At 41.2% G+C, this 27,296-nt stretch overlaps 1 protein-coding gene across 2 annotated transcripts in view; it reads left to right on the forward strand.

Moving 5' to 3' along the window:
• Positions 1–26,597, forward strand: part of LOC125303047 (carboxylesterase 5A-like) — a 30,423-nt gene extending 3,826 nt beyond the window's left edge. Inside the window, exons 1-13 of one of the 2 annotated variants that reach the window (XM_048256532.1) lie at positions 1,682–1,842; positions 2,940–3,135; positions 4,642–4,783; positions 4,962–5,095; positions 5,478–5,631; positions 5,987–6,091; positions 6,875–6,976; positions 7,130–7,270; positions 7,535–7,618; positions 10,843–10,984; positions 11,094–11,243; positions 16,116–16,188; positions 25,898–26,597. In XM_048256532.1, coding sequence (XP_048112489.1) covers positions 1,776–1,842; positions 2,940–3,135; positions 4,642–4,783; positions 4,962–5,095; positions 5,478–5,631; positions 5,987–6,091; positions 6,875–6,976; positions 7,130–7,270; positions 7,535–7,618; positions 10,843–10,984; positions 11,094–11,243; positions 16,116–16,188; positions 25,898–26,066 — 1,659 coding nt within the window. In that variant the 5' untranslated portion in view covers positions 1,682–1,775 and the 3' untranslated portion in view covers positions 26,067–26,597. Of the gene's footprint in view, positions 1–1,681; positions 1,843–2,939; positions 3,136–4,641; positions 4,784–4,961; positions 5,096–5,477; positions 5,632–5,986; positions 6,092–6,874; positions 6,977–7,129; positions 7,271–7,534; positions 7,619–10,842; positions 10,985–11,093; positions 11,244–16,115; positions 16,189–25,897 lie in introns of those variants that run through there. The other variant, XM_048256533.1, reaches the window with a different exon arrangement.
• Positions 26,598–27,296: the final 699 nt, after the last annotated feature.

The raw sequence follows: 27,296 nt of genomic DNA on the forward strand, positions 1-27,296 counted from the left end.
GATGAGAAGAGTCCTTCAGAATCTTTTGGGCTCTTAGGAGTACTCTTCTGGAATAGATATCTTGTAGAGCAGGGAGTTGAGTTCTTATAGTACGTTCAGCTGAGCTCACTAGGCCTACTCTCTGCAGAGTACTACAATCTCTAACTGTGGAGTTCCCATACCAGGTGATGATGCTACCAGTTAGAACACTCTCAACCGCTGAAGTGTAGAAGGCCTTCATGATGGATGTAGAAACTTTGAATTTCCTTAGCTGACGAAGGAAGTAGAGTCGTTGTCTGGACTTCTTCAGAACATATTGAGTGTTAACAGTCCATGTTAAGTCTTCAGTAATGTGGACACCAAGGTATTTAAAACTTGTGACTCTCTCTACAGGTTGCCCGCTAATCATTAGTGGGGTGTAACTGTAGTTCTGCTGCTGCCTTCTGTAATCCACTACCATTTCCTTGGTTTTAGTGATATTCAGTGTCAAGCTGTTAGATTGACACCAAGATATGAAAAGTTCAGATGCAAAACCCTCTAAATCCATCTGACCACGTTTCTTTTAAATGAGCATTTAAAATCAGGCTCCTATAGGTTTTTGCCTATAAATCGATATTTCAGACAGGAAGAGAGTGGTATTTAGTGGGTTTTGAAGTTAAATTATTTGACTAACGTATACTATGTGTGGAGAGCATCCACTCACCATCTTTATCTAATTTTTGACGTAGGTGGCATTTAGAGGCTTTTGCACCTGAACCCTTCATATAGACATATATATATATATATATATATATATATATATATATATATATATATATATATATATATTCATATATATATATATATATGTGTGTGTGTGTGTGTGTGTGTGTGTGTGTGCAATTAGCAAAATTAAGGATGAACAGAGTGCCTGGTCGGATCTTTCCAATCAAGGCAGCTTTTAAATGCCAGTCAGTGTATGTAATAGGTTTAGACGATCAAGATTTTTTTGACCACAAGTAGGCCTAGGTTACGTTTATACAGTTGTATACGTATGCCTAACTAGCTTCAAACAATAGTTTACAGTGTGCCTATGACATATAGCATACACTATTACATACATTTTCACATTATACCACAGATGAAATAATCTCACCCTCTTCCTTGAATAGTAAGCCTATGCGGTTTAGCCTTTTCACTATATTGATACACATAAACACATTCTTTGTTTCATTCAATAAACAAAAGTGAAATGTTGAAAAGTACTTTGAGGTGATGCAGGACAGGTCAGAGTTGTAATGACAGAGTGACTCCTCTAGAGGGAAATCATTTTACTTGAGAGAAAAAGGTTTCGAAATCGCGGAGGTTCCTGTTATAACCTGTATAACAAACATGCTGTTTTGCAAAAGCCTGTGCCTTCAGTAAACATACCATCCATTGCCACTAAATAAAATAAAATAACTATTTGAAAGATCACATTCCAAAATGTAGGTAGGCCTGCCTACGCAGTCGATAGTCAGAAGTAGGCCTACACTAGTCCAAATGTCCGTCGAATATAAATGGCATTTGGTTATTGAATAATAGATATTCAGGCGCCTCTATGTATTTGTTTGGTCAGTGTCAGGAAATGCCCCAAATTTTGCAACTGTCTTATGTGTGGTGTAATTTGGAAGTAGCCTACAGTAGATTTAGCCTACTGCTGAATGATGTTACAAAATCAGTGGGAGTCCGTTACAAAGGCAGTGCCAGCGTATTTGTCAGTGTACTGTCGCAAATGCTTTTGTACTCCAGAGACCTATGTCATTACGCCATTCACCATGACAGGGAAACTCATGAGCTTGTGTTTGCTCCAAACCCTTTTCCAGCTGTCCCTCTCACTAACGGGTATGTAACAGACTCTTGTTTTCTCAGGGCTAATGACAGCCTACACAGCCTAGTGTCAGCAGCCATTCCATGTCAGTCTTGTGGTAATGTCTTCCTTTATTATTTAATTGGGGGTAGATTCCATGTGGACATTGTTACTGCCTAGACTTAAAGTAGCCTACTGTTGTTAACTTTCTGATATTGGCTGACCAACAGAGAATTTGTTGAAGGTGTCAATACACACTTTTGTGTCTGATTCAGTCCCATGTCGTTATATGCAGAAATACACTCAAATGCTTTGGATGACAATACTACCCATGTATTTATACCGCTACCGAGATAAGTTTAGCCACGATCAAGAGCAGGTAGCCTAGAAATCTAGACGCGCCCCTAGCGGCAGCCAGGGCTAGTCTAGCAACTCTCCGTTGGCTTGTGAGCTCCAGAAATCGAAACTCAATCAGGCCAATGAAATCGTGTATAGAGTCGTTAGGTGGGCTTAACATAATGATTGATGGCAGAGTTGCAACGGTTGGCTTGAATTCCCTGCTACTTGAAAACAAATAAGATGGATGTTGCTGTTGGCGAACAGTGTGACACGAGTTAAGCTTTTATTAAGTTGGCAAACATTTGAACTAGCCAACTAGCTCCGCTGGTGGGAAACGCATGGGACTCATAGCGCTGCCGCTGTCCTATTGCGTGCAGAGGGAATTTGAAAGACAACTGGACTGAGCACTGCGAACGGTGAGTGCCCAGACCCTACATTTTAATGTGGGTGTGGCTCATCAGGCTAAAGAGCAGGGCCACCAGAGCTCACCCTGGTGATGTTACCTTCCCAAAGTGTATGGTACACCTGATGGGACAAAATTGTAAAGAGATAGATAGTGCTGTTGAACGACAATTTGCTTATTGTTGCATAGTGTTTGAGGTCAAAAGCTGAGATATTGATGGTATAAGGAACAATAAAAAAACACTATTGTGGATTCCTTTATGTTGCTATATGTTAATCCCTCTTACAATGAAAACTGACAGACTGAATAGTTCAGGCCATGGCAATGTTACACTGTGATAAATAACTAGTGTTGACCAAGTGGAACTAGTGCTTGCTGTGTGATCTGCAGATCCCAGTCCTGTGGTGTCGGTGAGGAATGGGACTCTTCGGGGTGCCTCCATGACTGTGAAAGGCTCCAATAAGCAGGTGCAGCAGTATTTGGGGATCCCCTTTGCACGACCCCCTCTGGGCCCCCTGCGTCTGTCTGCCCCCCAGCCTGCAGAGTCCTGGGAGGGAGAGAGAGACGCCACCCAGCAGCCGCCCATGTGAGTCTGGCTCAATGCTCAAACATCAGCCAATTAGCCCATTTCACAAGATGTCGCCACAGTGTAAGCCAACGTCCACTGGAATTTCAAAGCTATCACTACTTGCTGTCTGTCTGCTGTCAACAAACAGATTAATAAAAAATGCAGTGCTTTTTCAATATTTATTTGTCAAGTTTACCAAGGTTTAGAAGATGTAAACATAGTCTTAGAAAGCCACTCCTATAACAGCACAGTCCACAATAAGGAGAGGAACAGGAAGACGTTTTACCCTGCCAATTAAGGTAGGCTATCGTTAACCTCAACGAGCCAGGACACTGTAAAATGTGCTTATTCCCTACAACAGCCAGCATCCAACTAGTAAGCAAATCCCTCCTTTTATATACAGTCTCTCTCTTTCCCACTTTCACATTTAAGGATAATATTTTAGATGAAATTTGCGGTTATTTATACATAATAACAATAACAGTCCCATGTCACTGATATGTTATGTTTTATTTAAGCATAGTTGGTAACTTTACTTGACAGTATCGACATTAGTCATAAACATTTATGACATAACACTTCTGTTATTAAGTGACATTCAGTTTTTATCATAACAAGTTAGGGTTAAGATTAGGGTTAAGGTTGGAGTTAGGGTTAGAGTAGGATTAGGGTTCATGTGTCATGACAGTGTCATGAGTTCATGACAGTGTCATGTCACTCTTATGTCGATACTGTCAAGTAAAGTGTTACCACAGAGGGTTATTGTGAGGGACCGAGGCGACCACCCCACGTTTAGGGATAAGGTGGTGTTGAGGGAAGGAGATGGCAGGAGACGACAGTTCCATACAAAAATATAATTAATTTTATTGTCAAGTGGAGGAAGCACAGCAGGAATCCAGACATAAAAATCCAGGGATCTTCAGTATGTATCTTCAAGTGAACATTTGAACTCGCCATTAAACTAGGCAACAATTCCACAGACTTTCTAGGCTCCCGGTCCAAACAAGGTGACCTTGCATAACTCTGGACCATACTTTATCCCCTTGCCTCACAGCAAGCAAGGTTAACATTATAAACTTCAATTTACTTTTAAACTCTAAACTTCCCAGAGTCCCTGGATCTCCAGCTCTTCCCTCTGTCTTCCGTTGTCTCCAGTCTATTGTGTGTTCCCCCTGTGTGAAATAAGCCTGCCATTAAATAGGCTAGGGCAATTACCCAATAAGGTCTGGGCTAAACCATTATAGGGAATGTGGGGGTGGTGTACCATTAACCCAATCACAGTTAAAATCAACACCAGACACATACATAAGACATAAACCCATACACAGCCATAAACCTGGAACTGAGTACAGGTGGGTGTGTTTGGCTGCAGTCCATGCAGGTGTGGCACAAGGCAGTTTTTCAAAAGTTTGTCGTAGGGGAAAAGGAGAGGACCTCTTTTTTCAGTTATATAGGACATTTTTTAAAATCCTACCTGCTCTGTACTTCTCCTTATTTCCTCCTCTCTTTCTCACTCTCTGACAGGTGTCCTCAGCCTATAGCTTTTGTCACCCACATAGCCAAAGTCATGGCAAACAAGTTTGCCCTGCCTGGGCTGTCAGAGGACTGCTTATACCTCAACGTGTATACTCCTCCTACTAATCCCTGCACTGGGAAAAAGCTGCCAGTAAGACTACAAATGCTAATTTATAGCTAAGCATGCACTTTCAAGAGTACATGAAGTACATTTTAGCACTCCCTCCAATTGAACAGATCATTTTTAAAGCCAATTAAAGCCAATATTTGCTCTTTATTATTTGTTTGCTTTGTTGTGTTGTTTTTTTGTTTTGTCTTCTGATGCTCAGGTCATGGTGTGGATTCATGGAGGTGCTCTGTATTTGGGAGGAGCTGCCCAGTTTGATGGCTCTGTGCTGGCAGCTTATCAAGATGTTGTCGTGGTAATCATTCAGTATCGCCTTGGGATTTTGGGCTACTTCAGGTACAAGTGAAATGATTTTTGGTAGAGTGGTTTTGTGCACATCCCACATATCAGTAGGCCAGGTGCAGGACAAAATGTACAAAGGTAAAACATAACAGAATATCTGCATACCCGACAGGGTCTTCTTCAGGCAAAACAGGGTCTTTTTCATTATGCCGAAAACAGACCCTGTCAGGTTGAAATGTCACTGTTTTATAATTAAACATTTGGGAGCTACTCAGGTGTGTGGACATTCTTTCTTTTGTTTTACATGTGAAATGACTGCCATACTTATAAGAGAGTGTGGTCCCCACGTTATTTTCAACTCGAGAGATTTCTCAAGAAATCAGTTTTCACATTTACTGAGATTATTACATAGAGTTCCTGTTTCTCTTCTGTGAAGCACTGGAGACACGAATGCTCAGGGAAACTGGGGCTTCCTTGACCAGATAGCTGCTCTCCAGTGGGTGCAGGAGAACATCGAGAGCTTTGGAGGAGACCCCAACTCTGTCACCATCGCTGGACAGTCAGCTGGAGGGATCAGTGCATCTATACTAGTAAGTAAAACCACCTTTTACAAGTGTACAACACACACAGAGCAGGGTTTTTTTGGGCATCACCCAGCAATGTTTAGAATACTCAAGCATAAATGTAGATGCGATGGCAGGGATTTGTTCTGCTGATATCTTGTGTGAGACAACTTGGTTCTTGGTGAAATACACTGTTTACAAATGTCTTAACCCATGCTCACTACACCTATCATTGTACCTCACAAAGCCATGAACACTGCATAACGCATCACTAAACATGGAGGTCTTTGATCAATAAGAGAGGAAGAGCAAGAAAATAAACCACTTTCTCACATTCATAAGAGACTCTGGTGCACAATGTGTTTCCTTCTCTCTCTAACAGCTCCTGTCTCCCCTGGCAAAAGGATTGTTCCATAGAGCGATCTTTCAGAGTGGAGCATCAACACTGGAGACTTACTCTACCAAGACCCCAATGGTTTTTGCTGAGGTGAGAATTGAGTGGAGACTACTGGCTATCAACGCAATGTGTCAGGGATGTTGTTGTTATGTTGTTTTGTTTTTTCATGTTATGTAGGCTACTTTTTCTATCATCGTGTGTTTTGTATGGCACATGCTTAAGGGAAGACATGGATGTCAATCAAGCAGAATGGCAGAATTTACATTGTTGCATTCAGAACTCATCAGCTCATTCCATTCCTACTGTATGCCCATATAAACTGGTTACAATAACAATGTATCACCCGGAGAGAAGAAATACTCTTTTCTGATTGGCTGGTGGGGTGGCTATTAATTCTGAATACCGGGACACCTATGAAATAGATCTGGTAAAAAAAAGTTTAATCACCGTTCAATATCAATGCTTATGAATAGTTATTATAATAACCATATAGGACAATGGTTGAGCCTGGAAGCAGGCTTCGCAACAATGGAATCAACTGTAAACAAGCTAACTGTCCATGCTATCGCTGTTATAGGGCCAAAAAAGGTTGACCAAAAAACTGAACAAGTCAACTTCTTTTTAAACCGAACTGCTTGTTTCCTTTGCATGCTAAAAAGGCATGACTATTGCCTTTAGTGGCAACCGGGTGATAAGCGGGATAACGGCCTTCAAAGTGTTCTGCGCATCGGGGAGTTATTTGCCTCTCGCCCTTGTCCATTAATTCCGTGGACAGGACACCTCGGCGGCCGTTATCACTTGCATAACAATTGTAACATGTTGCATGCCTTCACTTGGAATGCAGCAGCTGATGATGTAATGTGTTACTTGAAGATGGTGGCAACTGCAACAGGATGCACCTCCAACTCAACTGAACTCCTTGTGCAATGCATTAGGGATAAGTCTGTAGAGGAACTCATCAATGCCACCCTTACAGTAAGCTCCATCTGACATAAAGAAGTGATAAACAACATAAAATTGAATCAGTTAAGCCCATATAAGAGGTGACAAGAGTTATAAGAGTTATTTATTTGATATTATATGTATTTATCTTGTATTATTAATTATTTTCATATTTTCTCTGTGAAGACTAGAATATTCCGGGGTGCAACTGTTGATGGCGAGTTTTTGACCGCATTGCCAGAGGACATTTTAAAGGAGAAAGACTTTCATAAAGTTCCAGTAATTGTCGGTGTGACCAACCATGAGTTTGGATGGCTGCTGCCATTTGTAAGGACCTTTCTGTCATATTGCCCTCATCCCAGTGCATCTAATGGCCACCTTACACCAAACAACTTTGACAAGATTTGGGAAAGATTCTTGAAAGATTGTAGTCTTTTAATTAATGCCCCACATTCAGGCTTTACTCAAAAGACTCCAATCTTTCAAGAATCTTTCCCATATCGTGTCAAAGTTGTTTGGTGTAAGGAGGCCATAACATGTATGATCCCTCTTGTGAGTACTTTTCAAATGAGATCTGTATATCCCAAACAGGGTGTTGTAGCATATGGATGGGAGAAAGGTATGGACAGAGCAACCGTGATGAAAGAATTAGCAATCCATCTGCCGCCTACCATGGTGAGTCTCACCATGTTAAGCATGAGCACTATGCCCTCACGCTGACTACATTTGATTTGTGCGTGGGTCTGGATCTGAGTTGTCTACTTTCTGCTTCACTTCATCCGGGCATCAAGTTGTAGTGTATGCCTGCTGCGCTTTACTGTCTTTGAGAAGCCCTGGACTGCATCTACCAAACTCTCTTCCTTCACTTTCTCTTAAATATCTCTCCTATTGACGTCCTCTGCAGAACTTCACTAGGGTCACTACTAAAGCTCAGGTGCAACCAAAACATTTTTCCTCTCTTTTCTAGAGCAGTCTTTTTACTGCCTGCATGCCCTTACAAAAATTAAATGTTTGCGGCAGATTTGCAGCAAACGTGTGGGTGATTTGTGGGAGACAAATGAGAAAAAATAGCGCTGGAAGTTTGCCAGTGTTGGCCGCTAGAGGCAAACTTCCAGCTAAGTTCTGGCAACAATGAGAAGTTTGCCAGTGTTGGCCGCTAGAGGCAAACTTCCAGCAAAGTTCTGGCAACAAGTTTGCCAGTGTTGGCCGCTAGAGGCAAACTTCCAGCAAAGTTCTGGCAACAATGAAGTTTGCCAGTGGCCGCTAGAGGCAAACTTCCAGCAAAGTTCTGGCAAGGCAAACTTCCAGCAAAGTTTGCAACAGTTTGCCAGTGTTGGCGCTAGAGGCAAACTTCCAGCAACAGAAGTTTCTGGCTAGAGGCAAAACAATGCAACAATGAAGTTTGCCAGTGTTGGCCGCTAGAGGCAAACTTCCAGCAAAGTTCTGGCAACAATGAGAAGTTTGCCAGTGTTGGCCGCTAGAGGCAAACTTCCAGCAAAGTTCTGGCAACAATATGAAGTTTGCCAACAATGAGAAGTTTGCCAGTGTTGGCCGCTAGAGGCAAACTTCCAGCTAAGTTCTGGCAACAATGAGAAGTTTGCCAGTGTTGGGCTAGAGGCAAACTTCCAGCAAAGTTCTGGCAACAATGAAACAGCTAAGTTCTGGCAACAATGAGAAGTTTGCCAGTGTTGGCGTAGAGGCAAACTTCCAGCAAAGTTCTGGCAACAATGAGAAGTTTGCCAGTGTTGGCCGCTAGAGGCAAACTTCCAGCAAAGTTCTGGCAACAATGAGAAGTTTGCCAGTGTTGGCCGCTAGAGGCAAACTTCCAGCAAAGTTCTGGCAACAATGAGAAGTTTGCCAGTGTTGGCCGCTAGAGGCAAACTTCCAGCAAAGTTCTGGCAACAATGAGAAGTTTGCCAGTGTTGGCCGCTAGAGGCAAACTTCCAGCAAAGTTCTGGCAACAATGAGAAGTTTGCCAGTGTTGGCCGCTAGAGGCAAACTTCCAGCAACGTTCTGGCAACAATGAGAAGTTTGCCACTAGTGGCAAATGTGTTCGCCGGTGATTTGCCATCACACTTAGCCAATAATGGCAAACTTCCAGTGAACTTCTGGTGCATAATGACATTTCTGCAAATTTGCTGCAACATTACCGAAAGTTAACCTCAACTGTTTGCCAGAAACCTATTGCATGTGAAAATATGACGCAACTTCGCCAGAAACCTAAATTTTCTGTAAGGGTGTTCCTTAAAAAACTGGATGCCGTTATCGTTCTCTGTCCCAAAATGTACCCCTGGACATTTCGTCTTTCCTGTCTTCATAGTACTGTTCTTGTTGTTCTTGTTTTTCTCTCAAACTCCACAAACCTCACCTTTGGACACATGTGAAATGCCTCCCTCTCCTGGTCGGAAAGAAATCTACAACCAATTAATGATAAGAACTTACGGTAACACTTTACAATAACTACACACAATTAATAATTTATTAAGCCTTTGTTACTTATTAGTTAATGGTTTGTTTATCATTAGTAATTTTTTTATGTTCATACATAATTTATCATCAGTAAAGCATTTGTTCACACAATTATAAATGGTTTGTTCATAGTAAATAAGCCTATCCAAAAACATGTTTGTAAGTACATGATTTATACTTAATAAGTAATGAAACAACCAAGTAATGAAATCATTTTCTTATTATAATCCAGTTGCAAACTATTACAAAATGTTTTGTTCATCATTTGTAAAGCATTGTTCCTATGCTAATTCTCATAAATAAAGTATTTGTGCACACAGTTATAAATGGTTTGTTCATAGTAAATAAGCCTATATCTAAAATATGTTAATGAATTATTGTTAATACTTAATAAATTATGCAATATACACATGCACTACTGATTAGTTAGGGTGAGGATACATATTTTATAAACCACTTCCTAATACTATAATTCATGATTAACTTAGGGATTACAAGTGGTTAGTTAATGATATTTTGTAAGCTTATCTAAAGTGAGGACTTTCAATGCCTTGCAACACATTTTCAAATGATCTGTAAACTATTATTAAATGTTGTATTCTTTCATTTCTTATTTGTAAATCATGTTTACACACAGTTAAAAATGGTTTGTTCATAGTAAACAGGCATATCTATATTATATTTTTGAATTGACTGTTGTAATACCACTGGGCAGAGGTAGTGTATTGGATAGGGAGCCGGGTTAACATGCAGTAACCCATAAAGTTGGGGGTTCAAACCCCAGCGTCCACCAATGTGGCCTTGCCCTTTAATTTCATTGACATGTGGAAGTCGCTTTGGGTGAAAGTGTCGGCTAAATGAATAAATGCAAATGTAAACTTTATAACTCATTTGTAAATGTGTTGCAAGGCATAAAACGTCCTCACTTTAGATGAGCTCACAAAATATCATTAACTAACCACTTGTAACTCCGGAGTTAATTATTAATTATAGTATTAGAAAGTGGTTTATACAATATGTATCTTCACCCTAACTAATCATTAGTGCATGTGTATGTTAAATAATGGAAATATTACTTAATCAAAAACAGTGCATCATTTATTAAGTATTAACAATAATGTATAAACATATTTAAGATATAGCCTTATTTACTATGAACAAACTATTTATAACTGTGTGAACAAATGCTTTACTGATGATAAATGAGAAATTACTAATGATGAACAAACCATTACCTAATACGTAACAAAGGCTTAATAAATGATGAATTGTGTGTAGTTATTATAAAGTGTTACCGAACTTACAAATAAGAAAACTCTAATGAATTAAAAATATTCAGACTGCATCTACCATCATATGGAGGCGTTAACACTTGTCAAAATAAACTCATGAATAAAGTTCATGTGTTGTTGATGCTGTTTTGTTTTCAGCCCGTGGAGACCAAGGAGCTAGTTGTGGATGAATACTTTAAGGATGCACACACACCACAGGAAATGCGTGATCAGTTCACTGAAATAGTGGGGGACTACTGGATGGTGGTTCCAGCTATTAAGGAGGCTAGATATTACCTAGGTATGATAAATATTTGCAAGAAATCCCATCACCACTTTCTGTAGTTTACCCCTTATCGGTCATCCAAAATCCCTCCCAAATTCTCGGTTTCTCTCTCTCTCTCTAACAGATGTGGGGGCATCAGTGTACATGTATGAGTTTCAGCACCGGCCAGAGGCCTACGAGTACACCAGACCCAGCTTTGTGAGGGCCGACCACTCAGACGAGCTCATGTTTATCTTTGGCGCCTGCTTCTGGGATGGACACATCAAAGTCACAGGTGTGTGTACTAATACATCCCACACACACACACACACACACTAGGATCTTTATTTTTGAACATTATTGCAGCACAACAAAGTAGGGCACTTCAGCTGTTTTTGTAAAAGTCTGTAAAGTAAACAGGGATGTTCCATATTTCAACATTCTACACTGAGGTTTGGCAGCCTTTCAACATTGTACAACCGTCACCCAGAGTATTTGGCAGAACGGCCAGGTCTTTTGAAAAGCTCTCCTTTCTACTCTAAGTTTGTTTCCACATTTTTTTTTGTGTGTGTGTGTGTGTGTGTGGTGCAAGTTAATTAGTGGAGGGGTAAAACTTTGGCGAGAGGAAGAAGGATCTGCTGTGTGTGTTGGGGGGGGGGCACTGCAACTCCCCGCAGGTCATTTGTAAGTACTACAGTGAGTGGGAAGAGGGGAGGTTTCTCACTGTCTGCATGTATCTGTCTGGTGCTTGCACTGCCAGCACCTTAGGCTTAGGCTGCTTGCCACATTTACAGCTCATAACTTTCTGATTTTTTTCTTGAGTAAGATTGACTTAGAGATAAGAGTTGATTAATCCTCTCAATTATATATGGACTCTTGATCAACTACTAAGTGTGGGCCTATTGTGGGCCTACTGTCACATGTCCACAGGAGCAGTTAACCATAGGGACAGGAAATGTAATGAAATGTATACCTTTTCATGTCTTAATTGATTCACTTTCACTACAAAAATGGTCTCAAGTCTCATCAAAGTACTCCTCATGTGATCAAATCAGCTGACCTCCAATCATGCATAGCTGTCAACCCTCCCGTTTTTTTCCGGGTTTCTCACGTATTTTTACTTTTTTCCCGCTGTCTTCCCATTTTAATATTTTCCCGTAAAATATCTAAATATAATATATTAATATTTTATAATAATATATAATTATTATAATAATTTATAATAATATAAAATATTTTAACAATCTCATAACATTAGCTCTACCATCGGACTTGTCAGTCTTTGTACTGTTGTCCTGTTGCTACCCCCTTGCCCTTCCAGCGAAACAGATGTTTTCAAAGCATTGTTTTGCTTGGTTGAAGGCGACAGTGAGACTATTTAAGATGACGGCGTGGTTGTTGTGAGAGCACCATTCAGTGGCACCTGCATAGTGTACGGCCGCACGCACTGTGTGTATCGGCCTACCAGGCTACTCAGAGTCAGCTACGAGTAGAGAAAGAATTCCCCCTGTTTGTATATCCACTACAAGTTGGCCTACCATAACTTCCTAATTCTGCACTGTAGCCCATAAACTGCATGACAGGCTATTTATATTTTTCTTTAAAATAACCAAATGCATTTGTTCAACTTTATGAAGAAGAATTACGCACTAGGCTATACTTGGAACGCACACATTTTGTTTGCGCAGGAGAGAGAATGGCAGCGCACAAGGGCATCGATTACAGAACTTTAGCCTTGTTAGGGCTGTATAAAGTTGACCAAATTAATATAGGCTGTTGTTAGGCGTAAACAAAGTAGGCTACTTTGTTGTATTGTTTAGCTGACCAATGCACAACCTTGCAATTGCGAAACGGACTAAAACTGCAACCCTTCCAACGTTGGGGGACGAATGTTGACATTTTCCCGTATTCTGCGTGAGAAATCCGGGAAATCTCCCTTATTTTCAAAGCTCAATGTTGACAGCTATGAATCATTTGATCCATATCAATGTAACCAATCACAAACTGGGTAGCCTATTTAAGGGAAGTTAACACATTGTTTTGGGAGCCATTCTGTAGTCAGAATCTCCCGCACCACCTTGGTGTGTAGCCATCATCCTCTGAGCTGGTATGTTCATTCTCTGATTGTTTTGTATGGTTTCCTAATGTTCCTTTAACCTGTTTTTGTAACTTTCACATTATTCATTTAGATGTACTTTCTAAAATGTATTGGATGAGCAACTTATACCTGACAAATAAATTGTTATGCTCTGATCTGCATAGCCTTTCCGAGTACTTAATGACCATAGTCGTAGTCTAAGGTAACGGTGTTGCCACAAGTATGACTGGGATAAGTTATCGCCGCCATAGAAGATAATCAGCTGGAGTGGTAAGCTACAGCAGAACTGACTATTGTAGGCTATAGGGTGATATAGCAATGGGCAGTTTGTCAGCGATGGAATAGACAAGACGGCGAAACCTTGGCGAAACCTGAACCCTCTGTAGCACAGGGTGTAGTAGACTGCTAGCGCGCTAATGAGTTTAGCAGTCCGAGTCAGCACTGTAGCCTCTGTCCTCCTCCAGAACCAGTACATGTTGTGCTTTTTAGGAACCGCCCGAATTAAATGGCCGAGGAGGAGTTAGACCAAAGATGTCTAGACCTACGTAACATTATTCCTAGAAGTAACGCGTGTCATAAGAAAACAAGTTAGGCATTCTCCTTAACAGTCTATATTGTGGGTTTACCAACCTACTATGGATATTGTTTTTACATTGAACTGAAACTTTCCATATTTAGCGGATTCAGATTTATTAGGTTAACAGGGGTTCCAACAGCGTTGTAATTTCCAACAGCGGAAGCTTCACGCTTTCCTTCGACCACTCCCAGTTCCCTCATTGGTCCTGACGAGTGACGGCTTATACATTGAAGGATGCATGCACAGTGGCTCATTCAACTTTTCACAGTTTGAAATGATTTCCCCTGAGGCATCATTTGTAATTGCTTCTCCACAACATGTCTATTAGATCCAATACCATTTAGTCTTTTTAAAGAATTAGGTCTTACTAAGTTGTGTTCTTGTTCTTGCTTTGGGCTCTGTGCCATCAACTTTTAAAACTGCCATCAATAAACCACTACTTCAAAACCTAGTATGTGTGACAGTACTGTGTGAGAGGCTTTGATTGCTAGCAACAAGTATCTGATTATTCCCCCTATGGTTGCCCATGGGGAAATGTCCCGCATAAGCTTTTCCCTCTTAACCACCAAGATCACACAGGTCATGGAATGAGTAATAGGGCAAAGACATTGCGTAAGTAAATACAAAATATTACATTTTAGACAGACATGGGACAGTAGGACATACTGTACAGATACTAAATACTGGTGACATAGAAGGCCACTAGGCCACACAAACACAATGCACAAACAAAGTTGTACTTACTGGGGCTTACTGATGGATGACGGCTAATGCAAATGCACTACAAATAAAAAAGGAGAGGGTGAGCATAAGAGCACAACACAATTAGCACAGTGCACCAAACAAGTAGGAACTATATCCTAAAGACCACATGCAAATGCACTACAAACAACACAAAACAAAACAAAAAAACACAAGAGGAGGATAACAAACAAGTTACAGACAGAAAACCAGAAACAGGACCTACACTGCAACCCCAAACCAGTATCCAACCAGCCACCACAGAAGCAGGAGAGTCAGTCAAGCACAAGTCGCAACCGTGAGCGAAGTGGAGCAAAACAGCAACACCGTCCATCAAATTAGTTGTTCTGGAGCATGGAAACCAGGAAGAGCAGCATTCCTGTATGCTGCAGATAACAAACTGTTTGAGCAGGTTGTGTTAGCTGATTAAAGGACGTTTTTATAGACTGAAAACATACCTGCTAATGGCTTGGCAGCTACACAGAAACCAGTGTTTTCAAGTGGGGTGTTTGTTTTGAACACATCTGCTGCTGTAACCAGCTGAAATATAAATATAAATATGAAAGCAGTAAATCTCTACATATCGCAATCCCTTGAAACAGTCCTTGAAACAAGGAAGAGGACATACCAAGACTAAAGGTAGCCTTCAAACTACCGACGCCCAGGGATGTCAGAGAAGGTAGCAGGCAGGCACAAAGTTTGGCCCTCACAAACAATGCGGACGTCTCGATGGTAAAGGTTACCTGCCCTTCTATAGGAAACAGGTGCTAATACCTGCTAACGAGGTAGGGGACATGGGGGAATACAGGCAGACTCAGCTGTGCTCTCAACACTACTCCTGCTACATATGCCCATGCTACGCAGGGATCAGTCCTCGGCCCCATAGATATTAGAAAGCTAGATACCGCATTGGGCTCCAGAACGTACGTAAATAGCGACGCCATCTTGGTGGGGGCAGCAATCACTGGAGGCCAATGGAGGAGCATGTGACTCTGACTGGAAATCAGACAGGTGTCTGTGATTGCCTGCAAATGTTGCCCATAGACAATAAAGGTACTCTAGCTTTCTAATATCTATGCTTGCCACCTAATAGAACTTCGACAGTTTCTATGACCTTCTAATATCTATGCTTGGACATACTTTTTCTTTATAATGACCTTCCCTCTTTGACATTATTGCTGATAATATACAAATTTCATTATGCTGATGATATACAAATTATGTTTCTAAACTTAAATGTCGAGGCCTTTGTATCAAAAACAAAACAAACAATTGATGAGTAGTAACATTCTATTGTTAAATGAAAACAATACAGAGTTATTAGTTGTGAAAACAACACAGAGTTATTAGTTGTGTTATCAAAAGTATTGGAGTCATTTTTTACTCTCATCTAACATTCCAAGCAGACTCACATCAAGGCGATCACTAAGACAGCATTTAACCATCTAAACAATATTGCTAAAACTAGATGTACCTCTAGTGGTACAAAATATGACTGCCGCTCAGTTCTGCACATTCTCTCCGCAAAAAATAAATCATGCTTGTCAATTTGTCTCCATCTCCTTCTCCATCCCCTACTCTTGCAACTTTTGTGTATGTAAATGAGTGTGTGCATGTACATGTTTGCTTTTGTGTACTTCTCTGTGTGTGGTGTGTGTGTGTGTTTATGTGTGTGTGTGTTTGTGTGCATTTGTGTGTTCTCGGTCACAATTATTTTATTCGGTTTGTTTGTGTTTGTTCTGATGTTCCAGGAAAGATCACAGAGGAGGAAAACAGGCTGTGCAAAACTATGATGGCTTACTGGGCTAACTTCATGCGCACAGGGTGAGTGGTTGTTTGTGGAATCCTATCTCATTTCAAGTTATTCATCCTTTTATATACACCATAGTCAATCATTTACACAAGTGACAGTTTTATATATCTGTGTCATAGCACAATGATATTAGGATTGTGATATTAAGAATACATATCTTGTGTGTAATTGCAGTGATATTCTGGCCCCCAATAGGGATAGGGATAGTCTCATCTTTGCAGTATCATTGCTACTTCATGCCCATGAAGACACCTTTGTAATTATTCAAGATTCAGGGCAGTCTACTGGGCTTACATACATACATACATACATACATACATACATACACACATACATAGATAGATAGATAGATACGTTATTGATCCCCAAGGGGAAATTCAAGGTCTCAGTATCATACAGACATCACACACACATTCACTAACAGCAGAAAAAGTAATTAAAAGTATATCATATAAAAAACACAACTAAGCAATAAGGACAGTAGAAGATAAAGAATATACTAAATATACTAAAATACATATTATACTAAATAACACTTAATCTAAATCAATTCTACAGTATCCACATAGTGGGTGATTAATCTAGAGGCACTTGCAATGACTGATGCAGGGACTGAGCCTGTGATTCTCTGTGCATAGTAAGGTACGGTAAGGTGCCCTGTGTGAGTGAGTGTCATGGTGATGGTGCAAATGAGTAAGTCCAACAGTGCAAGACTAAAGTCTAGAGACCAGCATAAAATAAATATGGACATATCAGAGAGTAGGCAAGGTAAACTATTGAAAAAACTATATATACAGTGGGCATCGCTTTCAAATGGCCACTTCATTCGCGCATTACGCGGCGTGAAGCTGCGTGAAGCTTTAGTACCACTTTCAGCCACTGTGCGTCGCTCTGCCACTGTACATCGCTCTGTCAGTGGTAATTGTTACCGAGAGGAATCCCAGCCTACGAATTCAATAACAAAATAAATCGTAATAAAACATTACGAATAAAACATTACCTCGATTAAGGCTACTTGGGTATGGCTTAAGGCTTGACTAAACGGTGGTAGCAAAAATCGAAATCTGCTTTTGATAGCCTACCGGTGCCGCTCCACAAAATGAAAAAATATCTTAACTGGCTGTCTATGTTATTGTCAGTGTTGGGGGTACTTGCTAACTACGCAAATCAAAACAGTGTCTTAATTTGCCCTACTTCTTGACTGCAATGTAGTCAATTGACTGTTTGACATGTCATTTTTATTTTTCTGTACAATAAACAAATACATCTGCTTATGCCGCAGAATTACATTCATATTTATTGACTGCAGACGCCAGCGCCACTTCCTCCCCATATTCCAAGATTAAGATAGTAGCCTATACAAAAAGCACTTCATACCATCATAAAAATCGTTAAAACGAATAGCTATTTGCAATTTGACAAAACACTGGTCCTCATTTTTGCGAATGCTAGGGACGATATGAGCCTGTTAGTGCATTTACATTTAGTTAGATGTCCGAGTCACGCATAATGTTTGAAAACCACTGGCTCGTAATCACAATAATGTAACACAGGACAGTTGGATAGCCTACTTTATCATGTCCCCATGCCTACATTTTTGTGAGTAGCATAGAGATCGTTAAAACAATAAAGTATGGCTCTCCGTTTGGGACATCGAAAACTTATATTTTTAATAGACTACCGTCGAAGATGCTGACTTGCAAAAGCCTCGGGATAACACGTTATCTCCACTATCATCAGTCATGCCCCTTGATCAAAGTGGGGAATGAAATAAAAGTTTGAGAACCACTGGTTTAACAAGTTACCTGCAGTCCAGAACACACAGAATCTGTTGCAATATTCTGATGATCGGCAATGATATCGGCAAATGTTTGTTTTCCAAAGTAAGAATTTCAATTTCACCGACAATGAATAGCTCATTACACTTGTTACTGTTAAACGTAGGCCTACCTGGTATCATTACAAACATTATTCTGTGTCCTAAAACTGGCATATTTTATGACATTGTGTCATGTAAGTTCGTTTGCAAAAATCTAGAGAAATGTGTGAGGTGGTCAGCGGGAGACAATTGAGACACACATTGGATTGTGTTATTACTTGAACATTCCACACTATCCACAGCTGTGGTAGGCCTATCAGGGGCAGGAGGATTAATGTTAGCGCAGGCTTTATATACAATTCTTCAACATAAGGCCTCGAATGTTGTCTTGTTTGTGGAGCGCTTTGCTTCGCGTCTGTAATCTCTGCTTCATTGAAAATGAGGGCTTCCCTCAATGACCCTCCCAGAATAAATAAAGGTTGAATGAATGAATGAATGAATGAATGAATGAATGAATGAATGCAGGGCTTGCCCAAAATAGGCTAAAGGCCTGTGGTTTTGCGCAGCCTACAGTAAATAACAGACCCGGCCAGAATGTGCATTATGATGCTTTTTTACGAGCAAGATGTTTTTTTTTTACCCCACGCACACTGCATGTTCTTAAATAACAATGATCATCAGTAATATTCGACCATTAATTTGGGTAAATGGGCAAGCGTGACCACCTTGATTGGCTGATTATTGATGATTGTAACGCTGGCATGATTCCAAACACCTCCCCCACGATGATGAGTGACAGGTGACAGGTCTCAGAATCGCGCTACACAAGGACAGAAGATGATGAATAACTGGGGCCGAGGGCTATTCACAAAGGCTTTTTATCTTACTACTAGGAGTAGGCTACTCCTAAATCGCAGACTTAAAGATTTTAGCTTGTAGTTTTCTCTTAAAAGTTATTCACAAAGCCTTTCAGACAACTCCTAAACTAGGAGTGAGTCTTCGTTGCTATGGATTTACGCCATTACTCATGCACGAAGCTTGACTGAAGTGACCACCTTGATTGGCTGACGATTGTAACGCGGGAATTCCAAACACCTCTTTTCCGATGATGAGTGACCGTGACAGGTCGGAGAATGCATGCTTACACAAGTAGTCGAAGGACGGAAGATGATTAATTACTGAATAAAAAGGCCTAGCCTAAATGAATAAAGAGTAAGGCAAAACAAATAGCTAGTAGCCATAGAAACATAGGCCTATGGATTGATGCAGTAGCCTACCTTTGCAACATTATTAAATTCATGTCACCATATGCCTAGGCTACGTTTGCAAAGAGGAGAACATTTTAATTTGATTCACAATGAAACGTTACATTTCATTTACATGTTAACAATGAGTAGTTTTGTTGTTGTTGGTATGTTATTGCATCCCTTTATGAATGCAAAATTGTTCCCTCGCGATTGGAAGCTCCTGTTGCGCATAGGCTACGCATTTCAAAACATCGCAACTTAAAATGCCACAAAAAAGCTGTTTATGAATAGGTCTTAGTGAGTTAGGAGTCCTCTCTACTTAAGCTGTCCCAGACTTAGGTGCTACTTTTAGGTCTAAAATGCTTCGTGAATTACTTTTTGTGGAAAAATTAGAGTCCTAAAGTTGGGAGTGGCACGCCCATTATTTTTAGGAGTTGCTCCTTAAATTAGCCAGTTAGTCTGAATAAAAAAGGCCTAGCCTAAATGAATCAAGGCAAAACATATAGCCTAGTAGCCTAATGAAACATAGGCCTATGGATTGATGTAGCATCTTTGTAACATTATTAAATTCATGTCACCTGTGCCTATGCCTACGTTTTGCAAAATAGAACATTTTAATTTGATTCACAATGAAATATTACATTTCATTTACATGTTAACAATGAGTAGTTTTGGTTGTTGTTGGTATGTTATTGCATCCCTTTTATGAATGCAAAATTGTTCCTCTGATTGGAAGCTCCTGTTTGCATAGGCTATGATTTCAAAACATCGCGAACTTTAACATGCACAAAAAAAGCTGTTTATGAATAGGTCTTAGTGAGTTAGGAGTCCTCTCTACTTAAGCTGTCCCAGACTTAGGTGCTACTTTTAGGTCTAAAATGCTTCTCGTGAATTACTTTTTTGTGGAAAAAATTAGGAGTCCTAAAGTTAGGAGTGGCACGCCCATTATTTTTAGGAGTTGCCCTAAATTAGCCAGTTAGTCTGAATAAAAGGCCTAGCCTAAATGAATCAAGGCAAAACATATAGCCTAGTAGCCTAATGAAACATATGGATTGATGTAGCATCTTTGTAACATTATTAAATTATTCTGTTACTATGCCTACGCGTTTGCAAAATAGAACATTTTAATTTGATTCACAATAATGTTACATTTAATTTACATGTTGACAATGATTAGCCTAGTTTTGGTTGTTGTTGGTGGCGTTATTGCATGTTAGTTATGCCTACAATGCAAAATTGCTTCCTCACGATTGGAAGCTCCTGTAGCTGCATGATTTCAAAAACACGCAGAATGCTGCAGGTTTGTGAATAGGTCTGTGAGTAAGGAGTCCTCTTGACTTCTTTTAAGCTGTCAGAGGTGGGAAGGTGTGATTTGATGGGGGCAGGGGTTAACTGGGCACAAATGTCTGATGGCCCCTTCCCCAGCCAACGCTGAATCGGTGGTTAGTTAATAGGCCTATCGTGAAGATTTTTCCTGCCATCTAAAGGCACGAAGATCAGTGAGGCCAAGCCTCACCAAGTAGCTCGTTTGTTTACAACTAACATTCCATTTAATTAAACTGCTTTATAGGCTATGCCGAAATAGTTTTCAATATTTTTGAATATTAGTGTCGGGTGAATTGAAATGTTCTCAAAGTATCCTTATTATGGCTGAAAGCAATCATTGTTTCAAAAATAAGGTCAGAACTGAAGACTGTGATAAACCAATGAAAAAAAGTTGGCATGCATTAGAAAAATTTGGGGTCCCCCAAAGATTATGAAAACACTGAAAGGGATTATCTGTTTGTCATATTATTAATCACATATGATTATTTGTGAAATTGCTTATTGCAAACAAAATATAAATAGCCAGATAGGGTCTACACACATTTGAAAAGGAAGGACTGGTATGAGAGTATTAAAATATGGGCTCACGGGAAAAACATTTGATTAAAAAGGACGCGATTATCGAAACAGTGGTGTGGCTGTGGCACAGGGATTATTTGTCATATTATTAATCACATATGGAAAGACAGCAATTTGGGAAAGGGGAGGGTCAGTGTGTTTTTAACAATTCTGTCTTTTTAACAATTCTGTCGGAGGGTCATTGAACAATTTCTAGCAGGCAAGAGAGGGTCATGCAACTTTTGACTGAAGCACTCTAAAAAATTCCTCCGGTGGCCCCTTCAATAAATAACGAACAGTCCCTAGATTGCTGCTGGGCTATATGTCTTGGTTCATGTCTGTTAACAACTCATTGCCATCAAATCCATAGCCTATCTCAAGGGTTGCATCCATTACAAACAAACATGCAATGTGAACGTCTGGGATTGGGGAGAGCACTAAATGCTCTACTGAATAAGCACGAAGTCAAACCTTTAAATGAAAATAACTGTTTAATAATAATAAAAATAAAAATTAAAAAAAAACGCTAATGAATTAAACTTGTGACCATCAAAAATCGTTTATCGCCTGTAACTCCGTGATAACAGGACGTAACAGGAAGGCATTTGGCTGAGCAAAGGAGGTTAATATGCTCTATATTTTGTCCAAATGATGTCTGTCTATCAATGTTGCACCTCGGAGAAAATCAGAATGTTTAATTTGTCCCATGTTTCTTCCACGGGCTGCAAACGGATTCACTTCGCAGTTAACCAAATATTTCTTTTTAGTGCAGGGCAGGCATATTTCTGGCTATTAAATTATTTCTAAACCAGTCTGCTAAAGTCTGTAGTGAAGTCTGTGTAGGGTTTTCCAGGCTCCATTTCTTTTTACGAGACACCCTGCTCACTTGAGCCATCTACCGGTTGTTTGGGTTGTTGCAGCGCCTCACTGGAAAAATACAAATTAGAGTCAGCGGATCCCCGGCGGATCCCACGGGACCGGACGGGCGAGTGAAGCTGGCCAAGTCGAAGCACTGCCCACTGTATATATATATATAACTATATTAAGAAAAGGTATAAGTGTGGCCACAATCCGGCTGTGGCATGGAGGGAGGGGTTATGCATATGTGCTAATTTAGCACGCAAACAGTGAGGCAGTAAGACAGTGGTAAAAAGTGGCTAGTGGACAGACAGTACCCAAACATGGAGAGGGTGGAGAGGCAGACAGACTATGCGGAGAAGTCTATCTCTCCTCTTCCCTTAAGTGAAGCACTGAACAGTTCAATGGCCCTGGGGACAAATGACTTCCTTAGTCTGTCTGTTGTGCAAGGCAGTGAGCGAAGTCTCCAGCTGATCAGGCTCTTCTACTTTACAATAGTGCTGTGGAGTGGATGACACTCATTGTCCAAGATGTTGATCAGTTTGTTCAGGGTCCTTTTGTCAGATATTGAAGTGATGCACTCCAGTTCAGCTCCCACTACAGAGCCAGCTTTCCTTACCAGCCTGTCAAGTCGCCCAGCATCCTTCTTCTTTGTGCTTCCTCCCCAGCATACCACTGCATAGAAGAGGACGCTGGCAACAACAGACTGGTAGAACATCCTGAGGAGCTTGCTGCACACATTGAAGGACCGCAGCCTCCTCAGGAAGTACAGCCTGCTCTGCCCTTTCTTGTAGAGTGCGTCAGTGTTGGCTGACCAGTCCAGTTTATTGTCCAGGTGGAGACCCAGATACTTGTAGGTGCTTACCACCTCCACATTGACCACATCAATGGAGACTGGTAGCAGAGCGGGCTTAGACTTGTGGAAATCCACCACCATCTCCTTGATCTTTGAAGTGTTGAGTTGAAGGTGATTGAGTTTGCACCATTGCACAAAGTCCTCCACCAGGCTTCTGTACTCCTCCTGCTCGTCCCTGATACACCCCACAATTGCAGTATCGTCAGAAAACTTCTGCATGTGGCTTGACTCGGTGTTGTAGCAGAAGTCAGATGTGTACAGGGTGAACAGGACTGGAGAGAGCACAGTTCCCTGTGGCACTCCGGTGCTACTGATCACAGTGTCAGAGAGACAGTTCTTCAGTCTGACGGAACTGTGGTCGCTCGGTCAGGTAATCTGTAATTCAGGTTACCAGGTGAGCGTCCACACCCATCTGCAAGAGCTTGTCTCCCAGTCTGAAGGGTTGGATAGTGTTAAAAGCACTTGAGAAATCAAAGAACATGATTCTCACAGCACTTTTCCCCTTGTCTAGGTGAGAATGTGTCCTGTGTAGAAGATAAGTGATGACATCGTCCACTTTCTCCTGGTATGCAAACTGTAACGGGTCTAGTGCATGGCGTACCTGGGGTCTGAGCATACCTAAGACCAGTCGCTCCATTGTCGTCATCACATATGATGTTAGAGCGACAGGCCTGTCGTCATTAAGCTCACTAGGGTGTGGCTTCTTAGGGACGGGGGTGAGACATGATGTCTTCCACAGTGTTGGAACTTGTCCGAGACGTAGACTCAAGTTGAAGATGTGCTTCAGTGGCTCCCCTAGTTCAGCAGCACAGGCCTTGAGTAGCCTTGGACACAGTCTGTCAGGCCTGCCTTCTTGGGGGGGGGGGTTTCTTTAGTTGAACTCTTCTGGGATCTGTGTGTCTGATGGCTGTTGACTGAAGTCGTTGTCACCTCATTGTTCGTGATCGCCATGTGGGGGAGGGGTGCAATATCCAGTGATGGTGGGGGTACAACAGCCTGTGATGGTGGAGGTGAGTGTTTCACTGGTATAGAGGGAGTGTGGGGGTGGGGGGGGCTGACCACCTCCTTGATGTCCCTGTCAAGGCTGGCATAGTCGGTGACACCTCAACAAGCACAGGCAAGGAGGCGTCAGGTGGGGGCAGGGCGTGAGGTGATGGTGGCTTAGGTCGTTGGGTGTCACCGGGATGCAGAGCTGGAGACTGGGAGGTGGGGGTAGTGCAGGCATGCAAACAAGAGCAGTGTCTGAGTCAGCAGGGGGTGGTGGACAGACCACTGCCATTGGAGCTGGAGCAGTCAAACCTGTTGTAGAAGTGGTTCAGCTGGTTCGCCCTGTCCAGGTCCCCCTCCACAGAGCTGCTGCTATTCTTCAGGCAAGTGATAGTCTTCATGCCGTCCCATGCCTCCTTCATGTTGTTTTCCTGCAACTTCTATTCCACCTTCCTTCTGTAGTCCTCCTTAGCCTCTTTCAGCTTCACACGCCTCAGCTCTGCCATGTCCCCCTCTCTGAACGCCATCTTTTTCCTATTGAGAAGGGTCTTGACATTGCTGGTTATCCAAGGCTTGTTGTTAGGAAAGCAGCGTACAGTTCTGATGGGAACAACAATGTCCATACAGAAGTTCAGGTAGTCAGTTGTGCAATGTGTAACACACATTCAGTGCACTCGAAGCAGTCTCTCAGAGCCTCATCCGCTTCAGGTGTCCACTTTCTGAAGGTGCGTGTGGCAACCGGTAGCCTCTGTACTTTGGGCTTGTACATTGGCTGGAGATGAATGAGATTGTGGTCTGACTTCCCCAGTGGGGGAAGGGGGTTTGCGCTGTATGCATCCTTCACGTTTGCATACATGAGGTCTATTGTCTTGTTTTTCCTTGTAGGGCAGTCAACAAACTGGTAGAAATTCGTGAGTGTGGAATCCAGTGTTATGTGATTGAAGTCGCCAGAGATCACAAAAAAGGCATCAGTGTGTTGGGTTTGAAGCCTTGCAATTGTGGAGTGGATGACATCACACGCTGTATCCGGGAGAGCTCGCGGTGGAACGTAAACAGACAACAATGGCGTGCGAGAACTCCCTCGGCATGTAGTACGGACGGAGACTAACCGCTAACAACTCCACATCCAGTTACATACAGTTTCCTTCACTGTAACATGTCCGGGGTTGCACCATCTATTGTTTATGTACAGCACCAGTCCACCTCCCTTCTTTTTGCCAGAAAGTTTACAGTCTCTGTCCAAACAAGCTACACTGAAGCCGGGCAGCTCAACATTAGAAGTGGGGATATGGCTTGTTAACCACGTCTCCGTAAAGCATAACAAACTACATTCCCTGTACAACTTCTGGTTTCTTACCAGGGCAGCCAATTTGTCAGTCTTGTTAGCCAGTGAGTTAACGTTTCCCATCACAATCGATGGAACTGAGGGCTTGTATCTCCACTTCTTCTCCCGACGCCTCGTCTTCACTTTAACTCCCGCTCTGCAACCCCGAAAGCACCACAGTTCCTCTGGGATGTTGTTGCGAACACAGCCAGCATTCTGTCGTAGTGCGATCAGCTGATTCCTTGTTTACACAAGTTTGCTGCCTCTGGAGCATTGCAATATGTCCGTATCCATAGGATAGAATAAAAACACTCCTCAAAGTGTGTAATCCAAAAAGTTGCGAAGTAAAAAAGTAAACAAAAGACGTAGAAAAAAACACAAATACACGGAGCTACCTCGACATGCTGCCACTCTTGTCGGCGACCGAACATCATGAGGATTTAAGAGTCTCCTGATCAGACAGGACACGCTTTGGCGCTTATAAAACGCAAGATGCACTATGTTTTTATAAAAACATAGGCGCTTTTCCGCTTGGACTTTTTTCAATTCGCCTCCATAAAAGCGCGAAAGCAGCAGCAGAGCTCAAAATGTGGCTCTCTGGCCATAAGAAAGCGCAAAAAAGCGAATCCTGAACATAAAAAAAAAGGTGCCTCACTGCAAAAAAACGTGCCCTGTCTGATTGTTGCCTAAGACTGCTCTGTTCAGTAGTGCCCATAGTGATAGAGGTGTGTCTGTGATCCTCCAGCTCTCCAAATGGGCCTGGCCTGGTGCACTGGCCTATCTATGATGCCTGCAACAAGTACCTGAACCTGGACCTGCAGCAGAGTGAGGGGCGGGACCTGAAGAAGGACAGAGTGCAGTTCTTCCAGAAGCTTGCTGCAAAGAAAACACAACTGCAAGAGCAAGACCAATAGTAATGACAGTGCCAGTCCTAGATGCAGACGGTATTCCAGAGTGCACATGAAGACATTTTAATAGCACATACTCACTGTGAGATCAGTACGACACTACAGTACAAAGTGTCACAGAAAACAAGTCACCAATTAATCATGAGCTACTGGTGAAGGCCTACATGATCAACCACACACAAATTGTTTTGAAATTACTCATGTCAATGTAAAACATTTCTATAGCTGTATTGCACCCAGCATAAGCCTCTAATAACAGCTGTCATAAGCAAACATGATTCAAAGTCCTAGAAATGAATTACTTGGTCCCTGCATTTCAAGGACCAAATTAAAGATAACATCACTGTTTTCAGGATGGGGCTGTGTGATTATTATGAATACACATTATATGCTCTCTCTACTTTGGCAGTGATATATACATATATATATATATATCATACTCATTTAAGGGCAGCATCTTTAATCTATTCAGTGTTTGTGTAATAACATTCATTTAAAATCTTTTCATTCATAACTGAAATGTCATTAAATATGTACAACACAGCCAATACTGTAATAATTTGTGAACTCTTACTGACAAAATCATTTACAATCAGGTGATCATAAATAAGTTTTTTGATAATATCTTTATTGTGTGTATTACACACAGTAACCTTTAACTTATAGCATGTCGATCAATTTCATGTCAATCATGTAGTTCTTTTAGCTTAGAATAATGTCTTCATACTGAATGTGATACCACAATAACTGAGTCTCTGAAATTGCAGATGCATGCCCAGAATGCCTGGTATTGCTCTATGTAATGTTGTTGTCGTGGGTAGGAGCATGCAGTGTTGTATAAAGTACTAGAAAGCAATACTTGAGTAAAAGTACAAGTATCGTACTAGAAAAAGACTTTGGTAGAAGTGAAAGTTGCCTTTTAGAATATGACTTAAGTAAAAGTCTTAAAGTATCTGATATATACTGTACTTAAGTATCAAAAGTAATTTTCTGATATTTAATGTACTTAAGTATTTGAAGTAAAAGTAAAAAGCAAGCGGTTTTATTTTGAACTTTTATTGTAAACTTTATTTTGGCTTTCTTATAGTAAAGCATAAAGCATATTCAGGGTTCCCATATCTTCTTAATCTCACTCATCAAATCAAATCACATTCTTTTCTAGGACTTTTTAGGCACAATTCTCTGAAATGAAAAATAAATAACTTATTTCTTTAACAAAAAAATGACCTGCTTGTA

This window comes from Alosa alosa, chromosome 11 (assembly GCF_017589495.1).
Source record: "Alosa alosa isolate M-15738 ecotype Scorff River chromosome 11, AALO_Geno_1.1, whole genome shotgun sequence".
Lineage (NCBI taxonomy): Eukaryota > Metazoa > Chordata > Actinopteri > Clupeiformes > Clupeidae > Alosa > Alosa alosa.